General features: G+C 40.7%; 1 protein-coding gene across 2 annotated transcripts in view; it reads left to right on the top strand.

Moving 5' to 3' along the window:
• The window catches only part of CLSTN2 (calsyntenin 2), a 693,894-nt gene that overhangs the window by 79,477 nt on the left and 588,212 nt on the right, over positions 1–26,205 (top strand). Inside the window, exon 1 of one of the 2 annotated variants that reach the window (XM_084640207.1) lies at positions 6,321–6,397. The exons of the other annotated variant lie outside the window; for it this stretch is intronic. Coding sequence (XP_084496333.1) covers positions 6,361–6,397 — 37 coding nt within the window. The 5' untranslated portion in view covers positions 6,321–6,360. Of the gene's footprint in view, positions 1–6,320; positions 6,398–26,205 lie in introns of those variants that run through there. 2 annotated transcript variants of the gene reach the window in all.

Here is a 26,205-nt window from a genome sequence, read left to right as displayed (position 1 = left end):
AGTATTTTTTTTTTAATCTGTTCGCCAAAACCTTTGCCAATATTTGTACATTGTGGTTTCATAAGCAAAATGGGTTGGTAGGAGGAGCATATTAGAAAACCTTCTTTTACTCTGATTTAGAAAGTCTCATAAGTGTAACATTGAACATTTTTCTCAGTGGGCACATCCTTGAGATGCTTCATGAAATTTTGCAGGAAGCCTGTCTAAACTGAGGCCTTCACCTGACTATTTAAATCTGCAATAGCCTCTACCTTTTCTTCCATGATGTCTTCTTCAAGGTTTTCTAATCTGAGTCTATATTGAAAGATGAACAGTCTGTATAGTTATAGATTTTTTGGTGGGATTTTCAAAAGTGCTCAGTAATTATCAAACTGTGCTCCTATTGCAGCCAATTGCCACTGACGCCAATGGGAGCAGAGTCCAGTCAATGCTTTTGAAAATTCCACCTTTTGGCTACTTATGGATAAGGCTATGTATAGTAATGGGTATTTTTAGTAAAAGTCATGGACAGTTCACGGGCAATAAACAAAAATTCACAGCTCTCTGACCAGTCCATGACTTGTACTAAATACCCCGACTAAATCTTGGGGGGTGGATTGGTGGCATTGTGTGTGCTGGGGGAGGGGCGAGGCCTGGGTGTGCCGTGGGTGCTCTGGGGGGAGGGGTTGGCAGGGCTGGCAGGCTCTCTACCTGGCTCCACCCTAGGCAGAGATGCGGCCAGACGGCTCCGTGCGCTGCCTCTGCCCTAAGCGCCAGCTCCGCAGCTCCCATTAGGCAGGAACCCATGGCCAATGGGAGCTGTGGGGCAGCGCATGGAGCCATCTGCTAGGAGCTAAGGGAGGGACATGTCGCTGCTTCCAGGGAGCAGACAAAGGTAAGCGCCCCAATGCCCAACTCTGAGCCTCCTCCCACACCCAAACTCCTGCTGCTGCTGAGGAGAGGGGTGGGTGGTGGCCCGAGACTGCCCCAGCAGCGGCTGGTGTGGCTGGCCCCCAGGCTAGCTGCATCGGCCACTGCAGAAGTCCTGGAGGTCCCAGAAAGTCACGGAATCCGATACTTCTGTGAGCTCCGTGACAAACTCGTAGCCTTACTTATGGCTGGTGAGACTTGTACACATTGTGATAGTACTACAAATATATAGTACTTGCTTCTTTTGGGTGCATGATATCTGATGCTGGTCACTTGCTATGTGGGAAGAGTATTTTTTTTCCTCAGGAAACATTTAATTTCTGGGCCAGATGTTTGTCCCGTTTATTTTCTTTCTCATATCATTTCTGCTCCCTATATCTAAGTAGTTTTCCAGTTTGATTTTTTTGGGCTATTTAACTTTCCTCTTGCATTTTGCAATTGTTGAAAAATATTCTTTGATTCTATTTTATAACCGTTTTAGCCTATTTGTTTCCTCCTTAAGAACTATTCTGTTTTCCTTTTCTCTCTCTCTCTCTCTCTCTCTCTTTTTTTTAATTGGAAAGCTCTGCTAATGTTTAACTGATGTTTTATTACAATCTTGCCTGCATTCCACAGTAGGCCTCATTCAATGTTAGCTTGATTGTTATGTTTAAAGTACTTAAGGTTGTCTCTTTATTGACTAACGTCTTCTTTTAGGAGATTCTGTAAAAGGGCAAAGTGTGATTGCCATAAATGGTGAATAAATGGTGAGTGGTTGAAGTCAGTTTGTTAGGTAAGATGGGAACGGTATGAGATCTGACAATTTGTTGTTTCCAGAGGTGCTACTCTCAACTAACTGTAAGAGAATATGTGATGAAAACATGTCATTGCACATTTATTTATTTGCAGGCAGGAGAAAAGTGTATTTTTTTTATCATTAGGACTCTAGCCATCTTTCTAAGACTGATTAATATATTTGACTGAAATAGCACTTATTCCTTTGCCCTCAGAAATGTTGTCATCAAACCTATGACATTTTTGTTTCAGTGTAGGACTATAACAAATTTATCTCATCGAGAAGAAGCTGTAGGAGAATTTTTTTCTACACTGGGTTATGAACAAGTATGGATAATATGGCAAACATTTTTGCCACTAAGGTTCTTTTTAAAAGCATTCAGGGGCCTTCCTTGTCTTTTCATTGCTCTTTTATTTAAACTCCTATCTGTGACGGGGAAAAGTGTCCCAACACCTCTTTTCTTTTTTAACATTTTTTTGCAAGAGGATAATATGTCATTGCATTTTCTTAATTGTATGTAAGGCCTTCTGTCATTGTACATTATTAACTATAATTGAATTTAACAATTCAGTTTTTATATTGCTACTATTTTGGTTAAACAATCAAGACATTTGCCATATAATATCCATGAATGGGAGACACTGTTTTACTGAACATGTGTTACTGAACATAAGAAATCTTACAGACTATGATTTGTTTTCTTGACACAACTAGTTTTTATATTACTTGCTGTTTTCAATTCTGGTGTATTCCTCAATACCAAGCTTGTTTTAAATTCTGATTCATCTTGATCCAATACAACAAGACGAAAAAAGAAACACCCCTTCTTCACTTCCCAGCTTCCCACCCAGGATTTTTATGAGGGGGTATGCTCACCCAAATCCATTGAATCGGTCATAGTGCCACAGGTCATGGGAGGCATTAACCACTACTAGGGACACTGAACCCACAGCCATTAAAGACAGGTCTGTTATCTTTCTGTGGACCAGAGGTGAGGGATTTTACTGTTCCCCATAGCTACCCTATCCAACTAAACTAGTTAACTGCCCCTCGCCTTCCCACCTTTTAGGAGGGTGCTCTCCTATATGCTTTCCTACCTGCCCCCCCCAACTTTACTGTTTAACATTTAATTGATTCATGTTTGTTTACAATAGATAATCTAGTATCCTTTACATTAATATTTTAATTGTCTCTTGATTTGAACAATTAAGGTTCATGTGATTCATATGCCCAGTGATTACAGCCAACCCATTCCTAATCCTCATTCCTTTCAGTGTTCTAAAGTGACACTAAAGTTCTTTGTGCTTCCTTTTCTTGGCAGCCTTCCATGTATTTTTCTTTTGCTTCTCTTCTGTATTGTCCCACTGACACTCAATTTGTCTTTCCAGAAACAGCCCCAGGGATTTTAAGAACTTTTTTCCTTTATTTCAGACCCTTAGTAACAAAAGCTTTATTGAGATAGAAGTATATAAATTTAAATGGGAAGCCAAATCTGTATCATTTTGCTTTTTCTTAGGTTACCTCTCCCATTTTTCTGCACAACCTCAGGGTTGTAGCTTATAAACCTTGAAATATCTGGGTTTCGTAGCTTGGCAGCAGATCTTTTGCTCTCTCGGTTTTTTTATCAGGTGATAATGTTGGTGATAATGATGTGATTTTAGTTATATCCCTGGAGTGATTTTCATATATATATATATATATATATATATATATATATATATATATATATATATGTGAGTGAGAGAGAGAGAGAGAGAGAATAAGGGCTCTGACATTCCTGTCTATAACTACCTCATCTGCTCTCTTCAGATTTAAAATCGCCTTAATGATATTCTGCGCTAATAGTCAGATTATCTTTCTCCAAGTTCTCAGTGTGTCATATTATTCTCACCTTTATTCCTGCTTATTTCCTGTTCTCCATATCAACTTTAAAGATCCTATCTTGCTTCTGTTTCTTCAAACTTGATTCTGGCCTGCAGATTTAATACTCCATCTGCATTCTGTCCTATTTCAGTTCCAGTGGTGCTGACCCTCTCATCTAGGTTAGCCATGTCTGTTTGTTATAGTTAGTAGCCTGGAATGGAGTTCTGTCCTGAGTGCCTTAGAGCTCTTTTGTATCAGCTTTGGATCAAGAAGAAGGAAACCTATTCCCTTTCTCTGCTTTAGATGCTTGGCTGCCATCTTGTCTACTTCAAGGAGGTGACACGAATCCCTGTGAGCTGTCAGAATGCCATTTTTCTTTATTTCCTTTTGGAAATAGGTCCTGGCTATGGCTCTTTTTAAAATTTTTAAGTTTCAAGTTTTAACATATCCATCTACACATATTCAAATAAAATAACAAAGAAAACAGAGCAGAAACACAGTTTAACAATAACGTTGTATGATATATTCATAGTTAAATACTCCTATGTGTTCTAAGATAGATAATTCCCTAACAATCCTCTCGCACCCTTTTAAAAAAAAAAAAAAAAAAAAAAAAGGAAGAATGAGAGAGAAGCATCAGAAGCCCAGTCTACCTAGAGTTGGTCTTTCCTGAGGGCATTGGAAACTAAGTGCCTTCAAATAGGAACTTGTGGATAGATTAATGTCCGTTTTTCCATGAAGGTGATGTTGGTTAGTTCAGTTAACCAGTCAAGGAAGGGGGGTGAGGGGGAATAGCAGATTTCCATTTTTGTACAGTGACTCTTCTGGCATCCGTTTCCTGGCATTACTCGAACAGGGTAGATCTTGTAGAACTCTATTTATACTTCTGAAAGTTGAAGGAGGAAATTTAAGTGGAATAAAGCTAAACATATACAGTAATCTTGGTCCAACATTCATTTTAATAGCCTTTACCTTTCCAAAATAAGATGTTGGTAGGGACCGCCCTTTCTCCATGTCTTTTGTCACTTCTCTGAGTATGACCTCCATGTTTACAGATACTATCTTTAATAAATCAGAGCATATCCGGGTGCCTAAATAAATTATCTCTTTGATTGAATGATTGTATTTATGATGGATTTGGTCTGTAAGAAACAACCATCTCTTGAGACTTTGACAGAACATACCCCTGTATTCACACCCTACGCATTATTGTAATAATCTTTGTTCAAATTATGCCATGTAAGGTATCATTTGAAAAGTCCTAATTTGCTGGTCAGTGTCGTCCTGATAAATACGTGTGGAGACATTGTATGTGAAGTTATAAGATTCCACTTCATGGTGGTGTTAACACCTATTCCAAACTGAAGTTGGCAAACAGGTCTGTCTTAAACAAAGGAACGTATGCTGTGCTTAAATTATATTTAAATAGTAAACAGAGTCATCAAGCAGGAAGGGAAACAAAGGAAGCTCAAACAGATAAGGAAAAAGCAGCAGGGAACATCCTTTCACCTAGACTTTTTGTCTCCTGGTACCCAGATGGAAATGTTTTTCAAGAAGGGGACTGAGACTATAAAAAAGGGACAAATTAGGCCTGAATAAAGACTGGGGGTGGTTGGGTCATTACAAAACCTAAACCTAATTTTTCCCCTACTGTTACTCATACCTTCTTGTCAACTGTTTGAAATGGGCCACTCTCATTACCACTACAAAAGTGATTTTTCCTCCCTTGGGATCCTACTGTTAATTGAATTGTCTCGTTAGACTGACCTCCCACTTGGTAAGGCAACTCCCATCCTTTCATGTGCTGGGTATTTATACCTGCTACTGTATTTTCTACTCCATGCATCTGATGAAGTGATAAGCCCACGAAAGCTTATGCCCAAATAAATTCGTTAGTCTCTGAGATGCCACAAGGACTCCTCGTTGTTTTTGCTGATACAGACTAACACGGCTACCACTCTGAAACCTATAAAAAGGGACAAACACCTCAAGGCAGCCTTCTCTCTCTCTCTCTCTGCCCATCAATTCACTGCATCTGAAGGAAGCAGCCATTGGACTGGGGGAGAGGTCCTGACCTAAGAAGTTTACTTACTTGGACTGCTTTGCTTTGAATTTAACATAAATTTGTAAAGTTAGGCACCAGTCATGTTTTATCATTATTTTTCTTGTAATCATTTCTGACTTTTATGACTCATTACTTGTACTCACTTGAAATGTATCCCTTTGTAGTTAATAAATTTATTTAATTGTTTACCTAAAACAGCATGTTTAAATTGATGTAAAACTCCATTTGGGGTGGCAAGTTGTATGCATACTGTTCCTCTTAAAGAAAAAAACTGACCTAATATAGCTTGTATTGTCCAGGAGTGGGCTGGGTAGTACAGGACATACATTTCTGGGGGGAAGTCTAGGACTGGAAGTGTTTTGGGGTCACCCTGCAATATAACCAAGTCTGGTGAGAGCCAGAATATAACCCAAGTGTGGCTGGCAGGTTGCAGTTACACCCAAACACCTCAGGGTGTGGCTTGCATGCTGGAAGACTCTTTGTGAGTGGCCTAGGTGGGGACTCCTTCAGCAAAGCATTGCATGGCACCCAAGATTGCAGGGCAGGGTAGACACAGTCTGGATTGTACGCTAGCGTGTCACAGAGACTTGTTCCAATTTATCCAAAATCCTGTTACCTCACTGGGAATGCTGGGAATGGGTGACGGGATGGATGACAGGGGATGGATCACTTGTTGATAATCTGTTCTGTTCATTCCCTCTGAAGCATCTGGCATTGGCCACTGTCGGAAGACCTTATACTGGGCTAGATGGACCTTTGGTGTGACCCAGTTTGGCCGTTCTTATGTAAGTGGTTTACTGCAGTGAGTGGTGGTGTAATCAAAAAGAAGGGATTTTTTTTAGAGTGAACAGAATATTATTTGCATATAAACTAATCTTGTGCACATCATTCCGGATAATAATTCCTTCAATGGAGGATGTCTGTCTGCTATATGCTGCTAGCAGTTCCATGTCTATATCAAATAGTAGAAGGGATAGAGGGTACCCTAATGCATTCCTTGATTTAAGTGAAAAGTAGAGGAGAAAATACCATTAGTCAGAACAGAGGTAAGAGGTGATTTGTAAATAATATAAATTGAAGTCAGAAATTTAGGTCCAAATCCTAATTTTCCCAGGATCGCTTGAAGCCATTCCACTCAACTGAAGGCCTTTTTAGCATCTCATGATGGGATAACAGCTGGAACATAAGTTGTTTGTGCCTGATGGCTTAGTAGGGCCCTATCAAATTCACGGTCCATTTTGGTCAATTTCATGGTCAGATGATTTAAAAAATCCTAAATGTCGTGATTTCAGATATTTAAATCTACAATTTCACAGTGTTGTAACTGAGAGGTCCTGACCCCAAAAGGAGTTGTGGGGGGGTCACAAGATTATTGTAGGCGGGTGATGCGGTATTGCTAACCTTATTTCTGTGCTGCTGCTGGTGGCGGCGCTGCCTTCAGAACTGGGCAGCTGGAGAGTGGCAGCTGCTGGCTGGGAGCCCAGCTCTGAAGGTGGAGTCGCTGCCAGCAGCAGCAGAGAAGTAAGGATGGCCTGGTATGGTATTGCCACCCTTACTTCTGCGCTTCTGCCTCCACAGCTGGGCCCTCAGTCAGCAACCGCCACTCTCCGGTCACCCAGCTCTGAAGGCAGCAGCAGAGAAGTAAGGGTGGCATGGTATGGTATTGCCACCCTTACTTCTGCGCTGCTGCTGGGGGGGCGCTGCCTTCAGAGCTGGGTGCTCGGCCACCAGCTGCTGCTCTCTGGCCACCCAGCTCTGAAGGCAGCGCAGCGGTAAGGTGACAATACTGCAGCCCCCCTAAAATAACCTTGCAACCCCCCCGCCCGCAACTCCCTTTTGGATCAGGACCCCAATTTGAGAAACGCTGCTCCCCCCCCCTGAGAAATCTGCATACCATAGGGCAGTGGTAGGTAACCTGCGGCCCACAGGCAGTATGTGGCCCATTAAGGTAATCTGATTGTGGGCTGCAAGACATTTTGCTGACGTTGACCATCTGCAGGCACGGCTCCTGCAGCTCCCAGTGGCTGGGGTTCGCCATTCCCAGCCAATGGGAGCTGCAGGAAGTGGCAGCCAGCACGTCTCTGCGGCCCACCGCTTCCCGCAGCTCCTGTTTGCCAGGAATGGTGAATAGTGGCCACTGGGAGCTGTAGGGGGCCATGCCAACAGACGGTCAAGGTCAGCAAAATGTCTCGTGGCCCGCAATCAGATTACCCTGATGGACTGCATGCAGCCTGTGGGCTGCAAGTTGCCCACTACTGGTACAGGGTAAAAGCACGCAAAAGACCAGCTTTCATGGTGGGAGGCCAGATTTCACAGTCCGTGATGTTTTTCATGGCTTAGGGTAGGGCCCTAAGGATTCGGTAGAATATCTTCTGAGTATTGTCTGCTGCTAATCTGCTTCAAATAAAATTACCTGGTTTGTGGGAATTATTGGTAGAGCTATGTTGTTTAACCATGAACTGAGAACCTTTGTCAGAATTCTGTCATCTGTATTCAAAAGAAATACGGAGCAGTAATCCCTACAATGAAGAATGTTCTTGCCTTTTTGAAGAATGCGGATAATCATCACTGTCTTCATGTCCCATGAGATTATTTCCTTTGTAAATATTTCATAGACTTCAGACAGTATCCGTGCTAATGGATTGATAAATGTCTTATAAAATTCTGCTGGAAAGCCATCACATCCAAGTGCTTTGCCATAATTGAGCAAGCCAATTTCCTGCTTAATTTATAGTAGAGATATATCTTCCTTCATATAATCAGTTGGAGTTATCAACAATATATTTAGGGTAGTCCTTCCCCAAATTGGTCCAATAGATTGAAATTGAACTCACAATGTGATGTGTAAAGGGATTCATAGAAGTCTTTAAATTGCCTCTTAATTTTATCAGGTTCTTGTACAAAATGACCATTGTCCTGCAGTAAAGAGGATAGTGTTACTGGATGAAGCCATTTTAATTCTCCTCACTAGGAGTTTGCCCACTTATCCCTCCATTCATAATGCCTTTGTTAAGTTATGTAAGTATCAATTAAATCTGGGTGGACATACATTCATTGTATTTGTATTTTGTGGTAATGAGAGAGTGCAACAGCTCATTATTGTAAGGATCTTTATGTCCTCCCCCCCCAACTTAGCAGCTGCTTGTGCCAAAGAATTATGTAATGTGTTCCTTTCTTCTTTTCAGATGCAATTTTTATACATTCTCCCCTTAGGGCAGCCTTTAGTGTGTCCCATATAGTTATATTAGAGGAGACAGTATTTGTATTTTCCTTCAAGAAGTTGGTAATGGATGTTTCAGCCATCCGAAGAAATTTAGAGTCTCTAAGTAGAAGTGTATTTAACTTCTATTTCGAGGATCTTGTAGCACTATGACCATGATGAGAAATGATGATATTACTCCAAGTGCCTCTCCGTACCAGTGGTGCAAGTAGAAATCATTTCTTGCTGGTATGCTGCCCTCATGGGAGGGACACAAAGGGGGGGGCACGTGACCCCCCCATGTGACTCCTCCTACCCAGCCCGGGGCCCCCACACTCTCCCCATCCCCTCCCCATGATCCACATCCATTCCATGTTACCTGGCAGGGAGGGGAGACACTGTCCTCTTTCCGCTGCGCTGGAGACTTCTGATGTACAGACCCCAGGCAGGAGGACTCAGGAGATGCAGCTGTGTGGAAGGGCTGGGGGCCAGGCTGGGGGCAGTACAGCAGTGCTGGAGGAGATGCCAGTGTGGGGCCATCAGGCCGCCACACATTCTGCTCCTTTCACTGCTGTGGTTCCCAGGAGATCAGGGCCTCCCTGAGCCCTTCCACACAGCCCCATTTCCTGAGTCCTTCTGCATGGACTCTGTACAGGAGCCCCACTGGAGGACTGGGCTTGGGGGGTGGTACAGAAGCTGTGCTGGAGGAGCTGTCAGCATTCTGCTCCTTTACCCGCTGCCGTTCCCACCGGCAGCTCCTCTGACAGCTGTACCACCCGCAGCCCTGCCCCCTCCCCCCCAGCCCTATCCTCCAGTGGGGTTGCTGTACAGACAGAGGAGAGACAGCTCCATGGAAGGTCAGGGGACGGGGCAGGGGGCAGGCTCCTCGGTCTTTCCGGTATGCCGTACCAGCTATAAATAGCTTACTGGTACAGCATACCATACCAGCATACTTGCACCACTGCTCCATAGAAAATAAAACAACCTGCTGCCCATTAAACAAAGAAACAACCTCCCACTGCCCCCATACATCACCCACCTTACCCTTCATTTCCCAAACTTTCAGTTTGGGCATGTTCCAATCCTGAACGGTGTATGCCTTCATCCTCCTCCTTCCCACTCCTTCCCACGCACAATATGAATTAATTAGGAATTTGCCGGAAATATACCTTAATTTACCAAAATACCTACATGTGCCAAGGTATATAAATGAATTAAATCTATTGCTTCATAGATATGAATGCAAAAGTATATGGTGGTATATAAATACTAATATTGTATATACATATCCATACTCACAGACTAATAAAGAAAGGTAAACATGAAGTGACACAAATGATGTGTCCAAATAAATGAATATGAATATATTACCATATGCTTATTATAAATAGATAAGGTTTAAGTATGGGTAGAAATGTAAAAATAAATATACAAGTTCACACATGTAGTTTATATAGGGAGTCACAAATAACATGCAAGAAAATATTCATGAATATATAAGCGTCATGAATATAATATATACATAGACTTATAAATATAGGTAAAAATAAGGAGAGAAGAGTAATATAGTTGTGTTGAATATATACATATACTCATGCTGGCTATCAATATATTGAAAATATTGATTATCAAACTATATTAAATATCTTGTCTAACAGTACTAATTATATCCTCTAACTCTTAAATATATCCTATATTTCAAATATATGTATGTGAGTTGCCTGGTTTTTCCAATCATAATTGCTTTTCTTCAGGGGTTATAATCTTCATTCCTGTAGTGTATGCCAAGCATCTGATGGGGTATTGTAGTATTTCAGAGTCTGTAAGCTTCATTATGAAGATCACAGGATATACGAAGCTATATTTAATGTCTAATCCCCTGAGAGTTTGTTTGATGCCATTAAATGCTGTTCTCTTCTTGCTTAAATTTACAGAGAAGTCTGGATACAAAGAGTGTTTAAAATCCATATACTTAAGAGTTCCTTTTTGCCTAGCAGCAGACATCAGCTTAACTTTGTCATTAAATCCTGGCCATTGAAATTTAGAGTTGTTGTTCTCTCTCCTTTTGGCCCCTGCTACTTGATGAGCCCTTTCAGTTTCCAGGGAGGCAAACCAGACCCAATCCTGGGACCTCAGAGAATATGTTCTGGAGAAGGTTAATCATGTTTTTTTCCTTCCAGTGCTTCAGGGACCCCCAGTAGCTACAAATTATTCCTGTGTGATCTGTTCTGAAGATCTTTTTGTTTCTCCTCAAGAGTAAGTTAGTCTTTGCCTTAAGGACTGTAGTTGTAGCCCTGCTAGTCACGGGATATTAGAGACACAAGGTGGGTGAGGTAATCTCGTTTATTTAAGGAGCATTCTCCATTTTAATCACCTTCAGTTAGAAAGTCCTTGGTAGTTAGAAAGTCCTTCATAGCTGTGAAGTCCTATGTGAGAGACTTCTGGGTTTCCTCAGCCTTGTTTTTCTTTGGAAAGTTGAGCTTGGGTCATTTGGCATTTTTATTTTTCCCAGCAGGATCCACAGGAAAAAAAAGGTCTCCCTTGTCTAATTAATACATTTTTGACAGAAAGTTATGGTTTAATTATATGGGAGCCCTTAATTGATGAGGATTAGTGTGTGGGCATTGAGGAAATTAGACGTTAGTTTGCCATCTTCTGTACAGATTGTGTGACACCTCCAGGTGACTCTTCAACTTAGATAGCAAGATAGGGGTTCTGATGGAAGTAGATATTGCAGCTGCCAACTCAGATATGAGAGATAAAGTTGCCATCTCAAGCAAGTGCCCTCCTAATCAAGTTTTTCTTTTGTATTTTGAACCTATACATTCCAGATGCACATGAAAGCCATGAACATTTTTCACAGAGGTGCATGAAACTTCTCAAAGGGAGAAGAGAGCCATAAATCCTTGTAATATAAGGAACAGCAACCCCCCCCCCCCCAATAAATAAAAAAAAAAACACCTTTGTGTGTTGTGTGTGAGGGAAGAGAGAGAAAGAAAGGGACCCTGCCAGCTTCTTCAGGAGTCTAAATAAAATAATGGATTTCATATTGAACAATAATCTCAGATTTCATCAAAAACATTAATGAGAGGTTGGCTGTGTGGAGGGCTGGGACTCTTGTATATGCTTCTCTATTCTCAAGCTCTTTTCCTTCTATACATAATGACCTGGTTCTTGCCTTTGGAGAATAATTACACTTCTTCATGGCTCATGATAGTTATGACCCGTTTTGGTATCCTGATAGCCTGTCCTGCTTGAATCAGATGCCTTTAATCTTCAAGAAAAATTTCAGCTCTGTTGGCTCACACTTCTTCTCACTCTTATTCACATATTCAATCAGATTTTCCAAAAGCATTTTTAACATTCTCTGGAATAAACTGGCATTTTAGAGTGACAGAGTCAGTACCATGAGAATAAAAACATCAGCAGATTTAGAGTGCCACTCTTGAAATGACTCTGAAATGGGATACATTGTGTATTGTTCTCAGTGATTTCCAGAACAAATTTTCTCAACTTACAAGTTAAAAGGTTGTGTTATTTCTGTCAACCTGACAAACTCAACCTGAGATATATGGATATGACACTGCATTCTTCCTAGCTTGCTCATCATCACTCATTATTACTCTAATGACAGATAGTAAAGACTTTGCAAGTCATACTCTGAGCTGTTCTGTTCTATTACCTTCAAATATTCTGCCTTCAATTTGTACCTGTGCAACTGCATATTCAGTAGATTTGAATAGGTATAAAATAAGAACAGAATTTGGCCCTGTAATTGGAACTTGGCTAACAACTCTGTCTGCACATGAGGCAGAATGGAATCCAGGTCATTTTTCCAGAGTGAAGTTGATACTACAAAACTGATAAAAGGCGTGAAAAATAGTAAGTAAACTATCTTTGTCACTATATCATATCAGATAAGACTTTACATAAGCACAGGCAGTAGGAAGGTGCAATGTAAACAGTAACTGTTCAGAGTAGAAGTGCATTTTAAAGATTTGTTTGGTTAATAATCAGGCTGTGGACTTCCTTCATCTAGTCCAGGGGTTCTCAAAGCCAGTCCGCCGCTTGTTCAGGGAAAGCCCCTGGCGGGCTGGGCCAGTTTGTTTACCTGCCGCATCCGCAGGTTCGGCCAATCGCGGCTCCCACTGGCTGTAGTTCACCGCTCCAGGCCAATGTGGGCTGCGGGAAGGGTGGCCAGCACATCCCTTGGCCCGTGCCGCTTCCCCGCAGCCACCATTGGCCTGGAGCAGCAAACCGCAGCTGTATAATAGAAAAACTAAAAATGCTCTGTAAAAAATGCAAATGCCGCATTTTTCTGTGGCAAATGTACTTCTAGGATCCTTCATGATCACACCTAAACCAGATACCTAAAGCAATTTAGATTGCTGCAAGCTCTTTGGAGCAGGAGACTGTCTTTTTTTTTTTTGTTCTTTGTTTGAACGATGCCTAGCACAATGGGGTAATATGACTAACACAGGGGTAGTTAAACTTTTTGGCCCGAGGACCACATTGGGGTGCGAAACTGTATGGAGGGCCGGGTAGGGAAGTCTGTGCCTCACCAAACAGCCTGGCCCCCCCACGCCCTATCCAACCCCTCCCACTTCCCACCCCTTGACTGCCCCCCTCAGACCTCCCCACCCATCCAACCCACCCCTGCTCCTTGTCCCCTGACCGCCCCCTCCCAGGACCCCTGCCCCTATCCAAACCCCCTCTCCTCCCTGTTCCCTGACTGCCCCACCCCCATCCACACCTCCACTCCCAAATGCCCCCTGGGACCCCACCCCCTATCCAACCACCCCCTGTTCCCCGTCCCCTGACTGCCCCTCCCCGAACCTCCATCCTATCCAACCACCCCCTGTCCCCTGACTGCCCCCTGGAACTCCTTGCCCCTTATCCAAACCACCGGCCCCAGCCCTCTTACTATGCTGCTCAGAGCAGCATGTCTGGCAGCCGTGCCGCCCGGCCAGAGCCAGACATGCTGCCCTGCATGAGCATGCAGCCCTGACGCCCAGAATGCTGCCCACGAGTCAGCGTGGCTACGGGGGGATTACCCTCCTGGGCCAGGAGCTCAGGGGCCGGGCAGGATGGTCCCGTGGGCTGGATGTGGCCCATGGGCCGTAGTTTGCCCACCTTTGGACTAACACACAGTATATGGGCATCTGGATAAGTGTCTGGATTTCCAGAGGTGCTCACCACCTGTATCTTCTATTGACCAGCTGTTGATGTGTAGCCCTACTTACCTCCAGAGTAATTTTGACTGAATTAGTATATGCATCATTGTATCACTAATTCAGTCCTTGTGGCTTTTCTTATTTTTTCCTTTGCTGTATGTTGAATTTATTATAGTCAAAGTATCTGAAAAGGTCATTTATGCTACAAGGACGATGGAAACATATGATGTTTGGTTCCTTTTCCTCTGTTGGAATAAATGCCAATAAGATTTTAAGGATAAAAGCAGATATTTTTGAACTGTGCTTTACAAATAAGAAAAAAAATATTCTAACGGTTGCAGATATTATTTCATAAACTATTTATCCATCCCACATTTGAAATGAGAAGGATTTATTAGCCCAAACTAGGATTTAGAAAGCACTAATACTCGTTAAAGATAACGTTCTTCATTTTTTTGTTTTTTGTGCCCCAGTGACCACAACATTCAACCTTCATCCAGATGGAGATTTTACAACTCAGTATTGCAGCCTGATGAGAGCCAGACCTTAAATGCACAGGCAACCTGCTTCTTTAGTATGAAATATGGATTTATTGAGGAGAAGCCCAATTTTGAGTTGTTGCATTAAAGGTTTGAGCTTTTACTACTAATAAAAATGGCTCTGGTAGCTGCATGAGAAATATGTATATATTTCTGTTTTTGCCTCAATTCACGGTATGCTGAAATGTAGTAAAATAATAGTATTTATAATCTTTACTACTGCTTGAAAAACCAAGCAGTAGTTTAAAAATTGCAGGCAACACACTCAAGACATATCATATTTCTTCATATGTAAAACAAACACACACAAAATTGGAAAGAGCAATATAACCTACTGATTGTTGTTTTATTTTGTTAGTGTATTTAGGCCTTGAAAAATATGGGTGGTTGATGGCTTTAGAGACAGAATCGTCTATTTCCCCAGGTGCGGAATGGACAGGGGCTGTGCAACCTTTCCAAAATTCTCCCATGAAAGGGGTTTCTGAGAGGTCAAGGAAACCAGATCTTATTTGGGTAGGACACAGAAGAGTGAAGCATGCTTGTGACTTGGGTAAAGGGAGAGGAAAGAAAGTAGTTTTGGGGGGAAAAGTTTTCCAGATTTTCAGTGTGGAAAAAACAAGCACAGTGGAGGGGTTCATACAGGATGATGGGCAAGGAAGTACGTATGGGAGGGTTTTGGCAGTTGTTGGAGAACAGCAAAAAGGGTTCCCACTCCTCCCTTTCACTCAGTTCCTCATATATTCATTCTTTCTCCATCATATCTGCTGTCAGTTTCTGGTCTGAATTTATATTCTGCACTCAGCAGCATGGGTTCTAAGTTTTGCTCTCTTTTGTTTACCACAGTCCCATGCCTTGCCAGAATCTAGTGCTTGCTTGTGGTACAGGAGAGATTGAGCACAGATAAAGGCACATGCTGGGTCAGATCAGTAGCTGCTTGCATATGGTGGTAGTGTAGCTGACCTCTCTATAGCACATCACTTGAAGCAATGCTATGTATGGGGCAAGGTTGCTCTGTTTCTAGGTTCCATAGAAGGCATATAAATTTCAAACCTATACTGTCCATGGAAAACATCAACAAAACTGGTTTGTTTGTTTTTTTACATTGTTAATGAAATTTTCTACAGGAAAAAAATACATTTTCCAACCAGATCTATTTCAAACCCGTTTCCACAGCCCTGGCCTCCCAACCCTTATCCAACCCTTTCCATAGAAGGCAAGGTGTAACAGGTAACAGACCTGATGGTGGGAAGTAGTCCTTGTTGAATTGGAGATAGATCACCTCCCAATGACTTCATAAATATCTGCTTCAATTACCTTTGGTAAATGAAATAACCAAACAATCATTCGTTTTCTGATGTAGCTGTAAAACTAATCTGAAAAGTTTTCAAAATAAATCACTTAAAAATGTATAATGTGTGCCTTCTAAAAATAAAACCTGCATCTATCTCTGAGTTATGAAGAATATGTATTAAGGTTATAACAACCAACAAGAAGGCACTTGTATGTAGAAATTCATGATTAAATCGAGTCTTCCTGACTAGTGATTTAAATCAAATCCACCCTGCAGTCCAGTAATATAAAAGTGAGAATGACGATACGTGAATATCTCTGTGAGATAAAGAAAGCATGATGGTAACAAGATGGTATTAAAATAGTTACTTTTTAAAGGTTATGTTAAAATACATCTGCATTTTAAAATAGTTGTATACAAATATAGAAACCACGAATGCTTCTCACCTAATTAAATCCAATAAAGTAGCATTGTTTAATGTTCTTTTAAGAACGGAAAAATGCTTTCTGGTTTTCATGAACACAATGCAAAACTCACTCTGCCTCAGCATGTAGCAGATGATTGTATTATGTCTCCTATTGTTTATTGGGGAGAAAATGACAACATGAGTAAACACAACTTCATCATACGTTTATCATAATGTGAACAAAAGATACAGAAAAGTAGCTAAAAGACATCTGTAAGGCCAGAAACATGGTGTTTTTCCAACAAGCCATTATTTTATGAGAAGCAACATAAGTACAAAGTCAAGAAACTTCGGCAGAATAATGCCGCCTCCCCCCCACCCTTAAAAAAAACACAAACCCCCAATGCATTTATTTTCTAGAGTTCTAAATTTCAGTAAGGAAAATACTATATATAAAGAGGGGAACATTACTTTTCTTTTATTCGGCTTGTCTGAAGATATCTTGCAGGATTCTCACTTTTGGCTCCAAACCGTTTAGCTTAAAACTGTGTAATAAGGTATTTTGATCTTTGATGACAGTGGCAATGGGTTTGTGGGTGAGTAAGGCTGTCTGCTGACTAGCAGGAGGGCTCCTCGTCTGTATATATGTAAATTGTTGAGGAGCCAGTAGATGGCACTCAAGAATATCTCACATAATTCTTGGGTTTTGTCAGATCAATAAAATGTGGTGTTGCGCACTGCTGATGACTTTCTGTGTGCACTTCTTCAGTTGGATCTTCTACTGTTGTCCACTGCCTCCGACTGCAGTCTCAGCATCCCAATCAGTAACTGCGTTGGATGCAAATCTCCCAGAAGTAACAGCCAGTTCTAGGTGATCAACATATGACTTTTTTTTTTAAAAAGTGCCTCAGTTAAAAAAAAAAAATGGAAAACAAAGTGCAGGAGAGACAGCTAAGAAAAGGTAGCCTGCAGACTATGAGAGGAGATGAGTGAGTGGCAGTTGTGCAAAATGATATCTTCAGTAATGAAGAATTGCAAGTAATTGCTCTCCTTTCCTAAAAATATCACTTGTGCAGCATTCTCACTCTCCGAGAGTCAGACTCTCAAGGGATTTCCCCAAAATAAAACTACCATCAAGTTGCAATGAGAATCAACAAACTTAATGCCAAGTGTGAACAGTGAGGTGCGAAGATCAAACACAGACTCTAACAAACGTTGGTGCCAGACCATCTAGATTGTCCTCAGCACATCAGTACACAAATGTTGTAAGAATGCTGAAGTGTTAGCCAAAAGAGAAATGGGGGTAGGAGTGCCAAAATCAAGCCAAAGACTAGTGGTGCCTGAGCACTGAGGAGTATGTCAAAAAACTAGGAAGAAACAGGTGTGAAAACACTGCAACAGTGTGCCAAAGTGACTGAGGCAAAGGTTTCAATTATTTAAGATAACTGACTGGAAGACATGGTGTAGAAACAGGCACCCAGCAAGGCACTGAAGGGATCCGGGGAAAACTCCAGGTCTGCAGCAATAGTCAATGAAAGTGTGATCCACAGGCAAGAAGAAACTGATTGACTGGAATGTTCAAACAGCAGCATTTATGTTTGGCAGGGAGTAGCAGAGAGTGACAAATGGTAGACCTGGCTCATGCGCTTCCCCTAGTCTGGAAACCTACAGAGCTAGAGGTGTGCACAAGTGTTAAGACTCAAAGAGTGAGTATTCTGCACAGGCAGTATTTTTAGAGAGAAATATTTTATAAAATATTTCTTGGATAAATACAGTACAATACAAGATATGATGGGATATAAAATATTTACTAATATGCTTTGACGCAAACTAGATGGAGTCTGTCACTGATGCAAACATGACATTCAAAGAAATGTACTTACCTCTAACTTGGGGTTCAATCATTTGATTTTTATTTGCCGTTTTTTCATGGAGATCAATCATACTTTCCTTTTGTTATCCTTCAGTATTTGCTGCTAGTTTCATTGATGGTACAGGCAGAGCAGTGACATCCTATGTTTCACAGCAGCACCAGGCTTATGCTTGTGATGACTTGCAAGTCCAGAATCATTCTGATGATACTGAGATGATGTAAAGTGAACTTTTATTAAACTTGCACACTAGTTTCATAAACTATCACACGAGCTCTCATAACTCTAAACTTCATTTAGCAGACTGACTTCCTTGCTCTGACATTCATGGCTCTCCTAGCTGTGAATAAATATATCAACTTCCACTATCGAGTTTAAGTCTTGTACAAAAAATGTAGACCTGTTTTACAAGTTGCTGCTATTTCACTCAGAGGACATTGACATAACCCACTGGGGTTGCATATTACATTTCTGATGTATCCAATAAATATTTCTGGAAATGCAGTTCTTGATCAAATCGTGAGATGGCAAATGCAGCTTTCTCAAAGCTTCATTGTATATTTGATAACAATCAAATAAAAAGACATTTAAGAAAAAAACTTTTTAATAAATTAAATTAATTTAATCAATTTTTGTTCAGAATACAAACTTGAGGATAAACTTGAGCAAACAACAAATCTGTCATTTTTCATTGTGTGTATATATAGAATAGATGGAGAATGATAAAGAATAACTTGGGGTGAAATTTATATCACCTACCTGCTATTGGTGGGGGTGGAAATTTAGACCAACGTGGCAGAGCTCAAACGTGGTCAGAGTAGCAGGCAGCAGATGTTTGACTCTTGGAAGCAGCATTTGGAGCCAGTGGGTGTACATTGTGGGAGGATTCTTGCCACTTGCTCAACTCTGTGACATGTAGAGGATTGCAGAAAATCCTTCATGGAACTTCCAGGGTCTAGTACAGAGAGGCTATTCATTGTGGTTCAGACCCTGCATGTCCATGGATGGAGGTGGAAAGTTTTCATCCTTAGAGGTCAATAGATCAAGGTCACTATATTCAGTTTTCAAATCCTGTATTTAAAAATTCCTTGAAAATTTTGACCAGGAAGCTACATAGCATTTTATTTCTGGTCAGCATTTTGTACATGAAATATACGACACCGACTAGAATGCTAGGATTCCAGGCCAAATTCATCGTTGGGGAAATCTTTGGAGTTACACCAGGAAGATTGTGGTTCAGTTTGTCCACCACTTAGCTTTGTGATTTGCAAGAAAGTAAACCTCATAGTGTTTTCCCAAAGGTTATTAATGGGTTGACAAAACTGTAGCCTGTCTGTATGTGTAGTAGGTAGCACTGTATGTGTCCAAAAGCAGCAAAGCAGTTCTCTTTGTATCTGATATGAAATAGTACACCTGACACCAATTAGAGTAATTGAACATGTACCTTAATTAACTCCTGATCCTCCTGTTTATTCACAGAAAAAGGTCATTAATCAGCAGGAATTTGGATCTCTTAATTTAAACAGATGTCTGATAAGACCCTTGGTGTCAACGTATGACAGTTCCCATCCAAGGAACGTACTGCTGTTAACAGTACACACAGTGATTGGAATGGGCTGTGCTTATTGAGAATGTCATTGAATCATAACAAATTGGTCCCTGTAACCATCTGGACCCTGACAGAAAAATGGGAAGAAATCAGACGCAGAAATCAAGGACAGCAGATAAAGCAAGCTTGACAGAACCGTTGCTGCAAAGAAGTTCTGAAAGTCCTTTATTAATGATAACTTTATTGCACAAGAAAAGACTAATTATTTAGCAGTGACAGACGAAAATTATAGGTAATTATTTCTTGACAGACTATTTTTAACTGTTTATGTTCTATTTTTTTCTGGAATAGAATTCGAATGCTTTTGTTCTACGCCGGTCTCTTCAGCTCCAAATTAAAATGACTATTCTGATGGTGCTAATGGAAGAAGCCTTGTGGAACTATTTTAAAAATTGAATTTGCAGATGTGCAGTATAGGTCTGAAATTTATATGAACTATGATCCTGGCAGAATCCTTATCAAAATGCTGTCTACATGCCATTTTACTTATTTCACATTATCCTGTCGTCTTTTCCCTCTCTGAACAAAATACAACTTCATTTTCCTTCCTGTGGTCCAGCTTTTGTGTGTGTGTGTGAGAGAGAGAGAGAGAGAAATCATGTTAAAGGTGCTGTGCTGTAATTATTATTCAGCATCATTTTCCAAGTCACAATAATTAGCTTTTCTTCAGATTATTTCTCCTTCTGTGGCACACACACACCGCTTAATTATGGGCAAATTTGATCATTTTGTTCATGCACACTGGAAGTACTAATAGGTGGAATAGTTGTTTTCTTCAGAATTCTATTTGGAACAGGGAATTCAGACTTTCTGGTTACCTTCATACTGCAATATTCACTATGGGCTACATTGTGACTTGGACTACATACCCATGCAAAGAAGCAAGGGGAGTAAGAATTCCCCTTTGCAGCCTTATGTGGATACCCAGATCTTGGGTCTAGACATGCAGGAATAAGTTGGGCTACTTGTATGGTTATACCCTCCCTGGAGTGAGTGAACAAGAAGGCATGGGTGGAGCCTTGTCTCTATCCCTATTTTTCATTGGCCAGACCCACTACACTACCGTGGGACTGGCAGCTCTGTTAATACAGAGCAGCGATAATTCACTACCTCCCACGAGCCAGGAGGAAGTGGGAGGAATTGTGACCCTGAGGTGTGTCTGATTCCCAGTGCCTCTGTACTCAACTCCTGTGATGATCTAAGGTCACACTGCAGCCTCATTAACATACCCTATGGGAAGATGCAGAAGCACTAATTTGTGCCTGGCAAATGGTGGACTGGGGTAATAACAATCCAGGAAGACCTGAATTGTAAAAGCAGCTGCTGAAGGAAAAGGTGGGACTTTGTAATCAGGGCTGTGGAAGCGGGTTTGAAATAGATCTGCTTGGAAAATGTATTTTTTTCCATAGAAAATTTCATTAACAATGTAAAAAACAAACCAGTTTTGTTGATGTTTTCCATGAACAGTTTAGACCACTTTGTGCAAAACTAAAAAGTCTTCAGCTAAAATCCAGAACTTTTTTTGGTTTTGGCTTTTTCAATTAAAAAGTACGTTTTCTGTGCAAAGCAACTAATTTCTATGAAATTTTTCATTCAATCAAAAACCCAATTCTCCATCCAAAAAACAATGTTAATGAAAAATTTTCAAGCAGCCCTGGTTAAAAACTGGGGAAGATAGTTTGTCATATTTCTGAGATTTTGCAAACTGTTGTGCTTTGCCTAATTACCTAAAGGTTTCTTTGAGAGAATAGCAGTTGCACCACTCGGGCCTCTATAAAGACATGGGTGAAATCTCGTCACCTGCATAAAGAATTATTATTATTATTTATTATTAAGCTTTTATTTGGGTGAAGCTCTCGGGTTTGGGGGAGGCACAATTCACCTTCAGATATGCATTTCAATGAGCATGCAGTTTCACTGCAAGCCCTTCCATTCCCCTTTCTCTGCCTGAGATGAATTGCCTCTTAGCCCCGGTGCATCGTGGCTAAGGCATTGACTGCCTCCATTGCCACACTCTGTGCTGGTCTGTGCAGGACCACTACAGTGTGGGAACCATGTCATTGCCTCCACTGCAGCACACACATTCATGCCACTTAGAGCCCTGATACTGCAGACGCTTCTGCACATGCTTAGTTTTATAGTGATGAAAAGTCTGATTGAAGTCAATGGGAATACTTGCATGCATAAAGTAGAAGACATTCAGATGTGTGTGCAGGATTGGGGCCTTAGCTGGGCCCTGCACTAAAGTTTCAGTCATTTTATTTCAATCACTCTGTCATAAGTTTCAATCATTATGTGTAATAAACAGAATTACTCATCAAAATACTTTCCTGTTTTTTTAATGGCCCATCATTTGTCCAATTTTGCCTCCACTGTCTACCATGGGACTTCTGAGTGTCTGGGAAATACAGCAATCGAACCTGTGAGAAGAAATTTGAGATTCCAGTCTTTATATCTTGGAATTCTTGCAGTTCATACATTGGTGACAATATAACAGCTACTTTGTATGTCACTAATGTCAATGTAGGCATAAAGCATCTTTGAAAAAATATGCTACTCCAATATTTTCAGCAAAATGTGAAACACCTTTCCAAGTATTCTCCATTTTACTTTTCATTTATTGTTTACAGCTTAACAAGTAAAGTTAAAGTAGCATCATACTATAGAAACAATTCTAAACAAAACCCAGTCTTTGAACTGAGACAAAGCAAAAGCTTAAATCAGTTAAAAAAAGATCTGTGCTGTGATAATGTATAGCTATTAAAAATTAGAAGAAAACTAAGAATAATGCATTTCTAAACCACATAAAATGTTTACACAGTTTAAAAAGCCTTTTAAATCGTGATTCCAACCCCAGACTTATTTGGGACTTATTTGCGGTGCACGCTGTTTCCTGCAGCTCCCATTGGCCGGGAATGGCGAACCGAGGCCACTGGGAGCTGCGGGTGGCCGTGCCAATGTAAACAAACTGTCTGGCGGGCCACCAATGGATTACCCTGTCTGGTCACGTGTGGGCCTCAGGTTGCACACCTCTGGTCTATGATGTCCTTAAGTGTTGCATTATTAGACTTATGGGGCAGGCTGCATATGCTAGGCCCAGAGGTGTCTGATAAATTTATTTTGGGGAAATATCAGCAGAGAGAAGTCTTACCTTGTGGAAGTTGGACATGTTTGGAGGCAAATGAGAATTTTTGTTTAGTGTCAGAGGGATTGAATGAAGGGAACACAGTAGAGTCTACTGGGAGCATACTTATATCACTTCCTTCATTATCCTTTTTAGGAACTATTTCTAAACCCTCTAAATGTCTACAAGTGTCAGAAGAAGATATTTTTAAAGCTTTACCTAAAATTCTTATTTGGGAGAGTCTGTGGCACCTCTCTCTCTCTCTTTTTCTGAACTAGAGTCAGATCTCTCACACCATCTCTTCAGCTGACTGATGGATTTGGAGGATTTGTGGAATTAATCACATTGTAGGGTTTTTTTTTCTTTATCACAGAGAATTAATTATCCTCCTGAGCTCATTTGTCTGGGGCTGAAAAAAAAGTAAAGTTTCCTGAGCGCGCTTTAACAAAACGTTATTTCAAACAGCGCTATGTGCACCTGAAGTGCACCAGCCCAGTCTACACAGACTAATTAATAGGCAACATGTTAGTGCACTTTAGAAATCACAGTCCTGTAGAATGCATTAGACATGCCCTAAATCTCACTGGGGATTTGGGCTCTTTTGCCATTTTGAAAATAGAACTTAGGTTCCTAAGACACTGAGGCACTTTGGTCAATTTCACCCAGAACTTAAGCCCCAGAGCTCTTGTCTGCTCTGTGGGAAACTGAGGATTCTATATGCTTATGTAAGAGTGGGAGTTGCCCAGATGACCTTAGGCAAAATTACTTCTTGCTCCCAAATATTGTGCTATGTACCATGTATAATTGGGGTGGTTGTCCTCCAGAGATAACTGTATTTCAGTAGCGTTGTATGTGTGTATTGTTTATAAAGCACCTTAGGGTCCTTTTGGGATAAAAAGGTATTATCTGTGATTTGTTGATATAATTCTTATATGTATATATTCTGATTTATTCTCTATATATTGTACTATTTCAGCGTATTTGTATTTTTAGGATATTGCTTCCTAGCAAACAGCTTATGTGAAACCAGGAATATGAAAACAGAAATATTGCAAAAAGGGTATAGTTTCCTGTCTGAAATTTGGCTGCTGAAAATACTTCCTATAAATCTGATGATCCAATTTCCCCACACCATCATTGTATATAAATTGGCAATTAATAAATTCAACTTGAAATTAGATAGTTTCTACCATCAGAGGAGTGAAGTTCTGGGCCAGCTTTCCAAGACGAGTAGTGGGAGGCAAAAACCAGAACTTGTTTTAAGACTGAGCTCCGTATGTTTATGGAGGGGATGGTATGATGAGATTGCCTACAATGGCATGGGGACCATCTGAGACGCCTTTCAGCAAATCTGCAATGGCTAGAGATGGGACCCTAGAGGAGGAAAGGTCTACATTACTACAGAAAATTCTTTCCCGGGTGCCTGTCTGGTGGGTCTTAAACTCTGAGCATGTGGGCAACTGATCGCCATATTTGGGTTGGGAAGACATTTTCTCTCAGGTCCGACTGGGGTTTTGAGACTTTGGGGTTTTTTGTGTTCCTCTGCAATGTGGGATATTGGTCACTTGCTGGTTTGAACTAGAGTAAATGGTGGATTTTCTGTAACTCAAAGTCTTTTTAAATCAAGATTTGAGGACTTCATCCACCCACTCCTGAAATAGACCCCTAACTTCTGGCTGAGTTACTGAAGTTCTGTGGCCTGCAATTTGCAGGAGGTCAGACTAGATAATCATGATGGTCTCTTCTGGCCTTAAAGTCTGAGTCTCTGAGTAATAAAAATCCTCAGATGAATTTATAATGGAGGAAACAGTACTGTAAAGTGTATGTCATGTACTGATGTTTCTGACAATGACATCACTGTTTGCAGTGAGAAGACTGGAAAAATGTTCCAAGCTTAGGTGGATTGTTATAGAAAATATTTCTAGAAACAAAATTTCAGGTCAGAAATTACCCCTTTTCATGATTCTGTCAGTTATTTAAAAAAATGTTTTTCAAGCAATTGCCTTTATTTGTTCACTCTCACTTTCTCTGCCATTCAAGCGAACATTTCCCTGGTTCCTAAAATGGCACTTTAGAGAGATGTCAGCCTCTTGACTGAGAGCTATTATTCATCTGGGTCATTATTTGAAAGTAGTTTTGCAGCAGTGTGGCTATTGGAATGATTCCTCCTATATAACTGCAGGGTCATTAGTGTGAAACGTGAGAAAACTCCAGTTATACATCAGCCATGAAGATTTAAAACTTGGTTGAAAGTGCTGATTTCATTAAAAAAAAAAAAAAAAAAAAAAAAGAAAGAAAGTGGAAAGCGGCCAGGAAATGGTATAAAAATATGACTTGACTTTAAAAATTGGAGATGAACCAAAACTAAATATGAGATCCAGATATGATCTAGGAAAATGATCTTTGCAGCAGCATTGTGAATGTATATGAGCGGGGAAAGATTGCATTTATCAAGGCCATAGAAAAGGATGTTGCAGTATTAATTGAGATGTATGAAGACGAGAGCCAGGATGAGAGTTTTAGCTGTGTGGATAGGTAGGAAAGGGTACTGTATCTTAGAGATATTATGCAGAAAGAATTTGCAAGACTTAGAAACAATGAGTAAATTTTAATATGGTGCAAAACAAAGTTATCTTACTCTTTTGTACACTTCCAGTCCACTTGAGATGGTACCATGTAATCGAAAAAGTCTAAGAACTGTTTATATCTACAATAGCATTCACCTAGAGTTATAACAAGACTGTGATCCTTTTAAGTCCTTAGTGTGCAGACCTCCTATTGATTTATATGCGAGCCACAATACATAGAGAGCTTGCAGGATTAGGCTCCTGTTCTATAATTATTTGTAGAGATGCCTGGGTAACTACAATCAAGATTTGTCAGACTGTGCAATTATTTGTTATGCTGAAGTGTACGCATGTGCTCATTACTGCATACTTTTATGTTAAAAAGTCTTGTTCGCAGAGCCAGCAGGGGGCTGGGAGCATGGCAGAGGTTTCAGAGAATAAGGTATGAATGTTCCTTAGTGGAGGAATTTATTGATTTATATGGTATGAAAGTGTTGAAGGTGAGAGCATGTGCAAATTTTCTCCTAGAAGAGATGCCCAAACGTTGTTCCTTCTACTTAACTGAAAATAAAAACGGTCTAATATGCATTTTGGTGAAGAGATTGTAACTTGGTATTTTAGTCCAGCATTACATTTTGCACAGTGTAAAATGTAATATTGGACCACACTCATCTTCTCTCCAGAACTAGAACAATTTGAAAGACAACGAACATCCCAATTCTAACATGGCCAGCCTTGGCCCAGAATATGTTGAAAATGTGCATAAAACCTAAAGAAAACCTGCAAACTGCTCTATGTGCATAGATGCCTGTT

Source organism: Lepidochelys olivacea, assembly GCF_965140295.1.
Source record: "Lepidochelys olivacea isolate rLepOli2 genome assembly, chromosome: 9".
In the NCBI taxonomy this organism is placed as follows: Eukaryota; Metazoa; Chordata; order Testudines; family Cheloniidae; genus Lepidochelys; species Lepidochelys olivacea.
The sequence above is the reverse complement of the archived record's forward strand: the minus strand, read 5'-3'. Positions and strand labels throughout refer to the sequence as shown.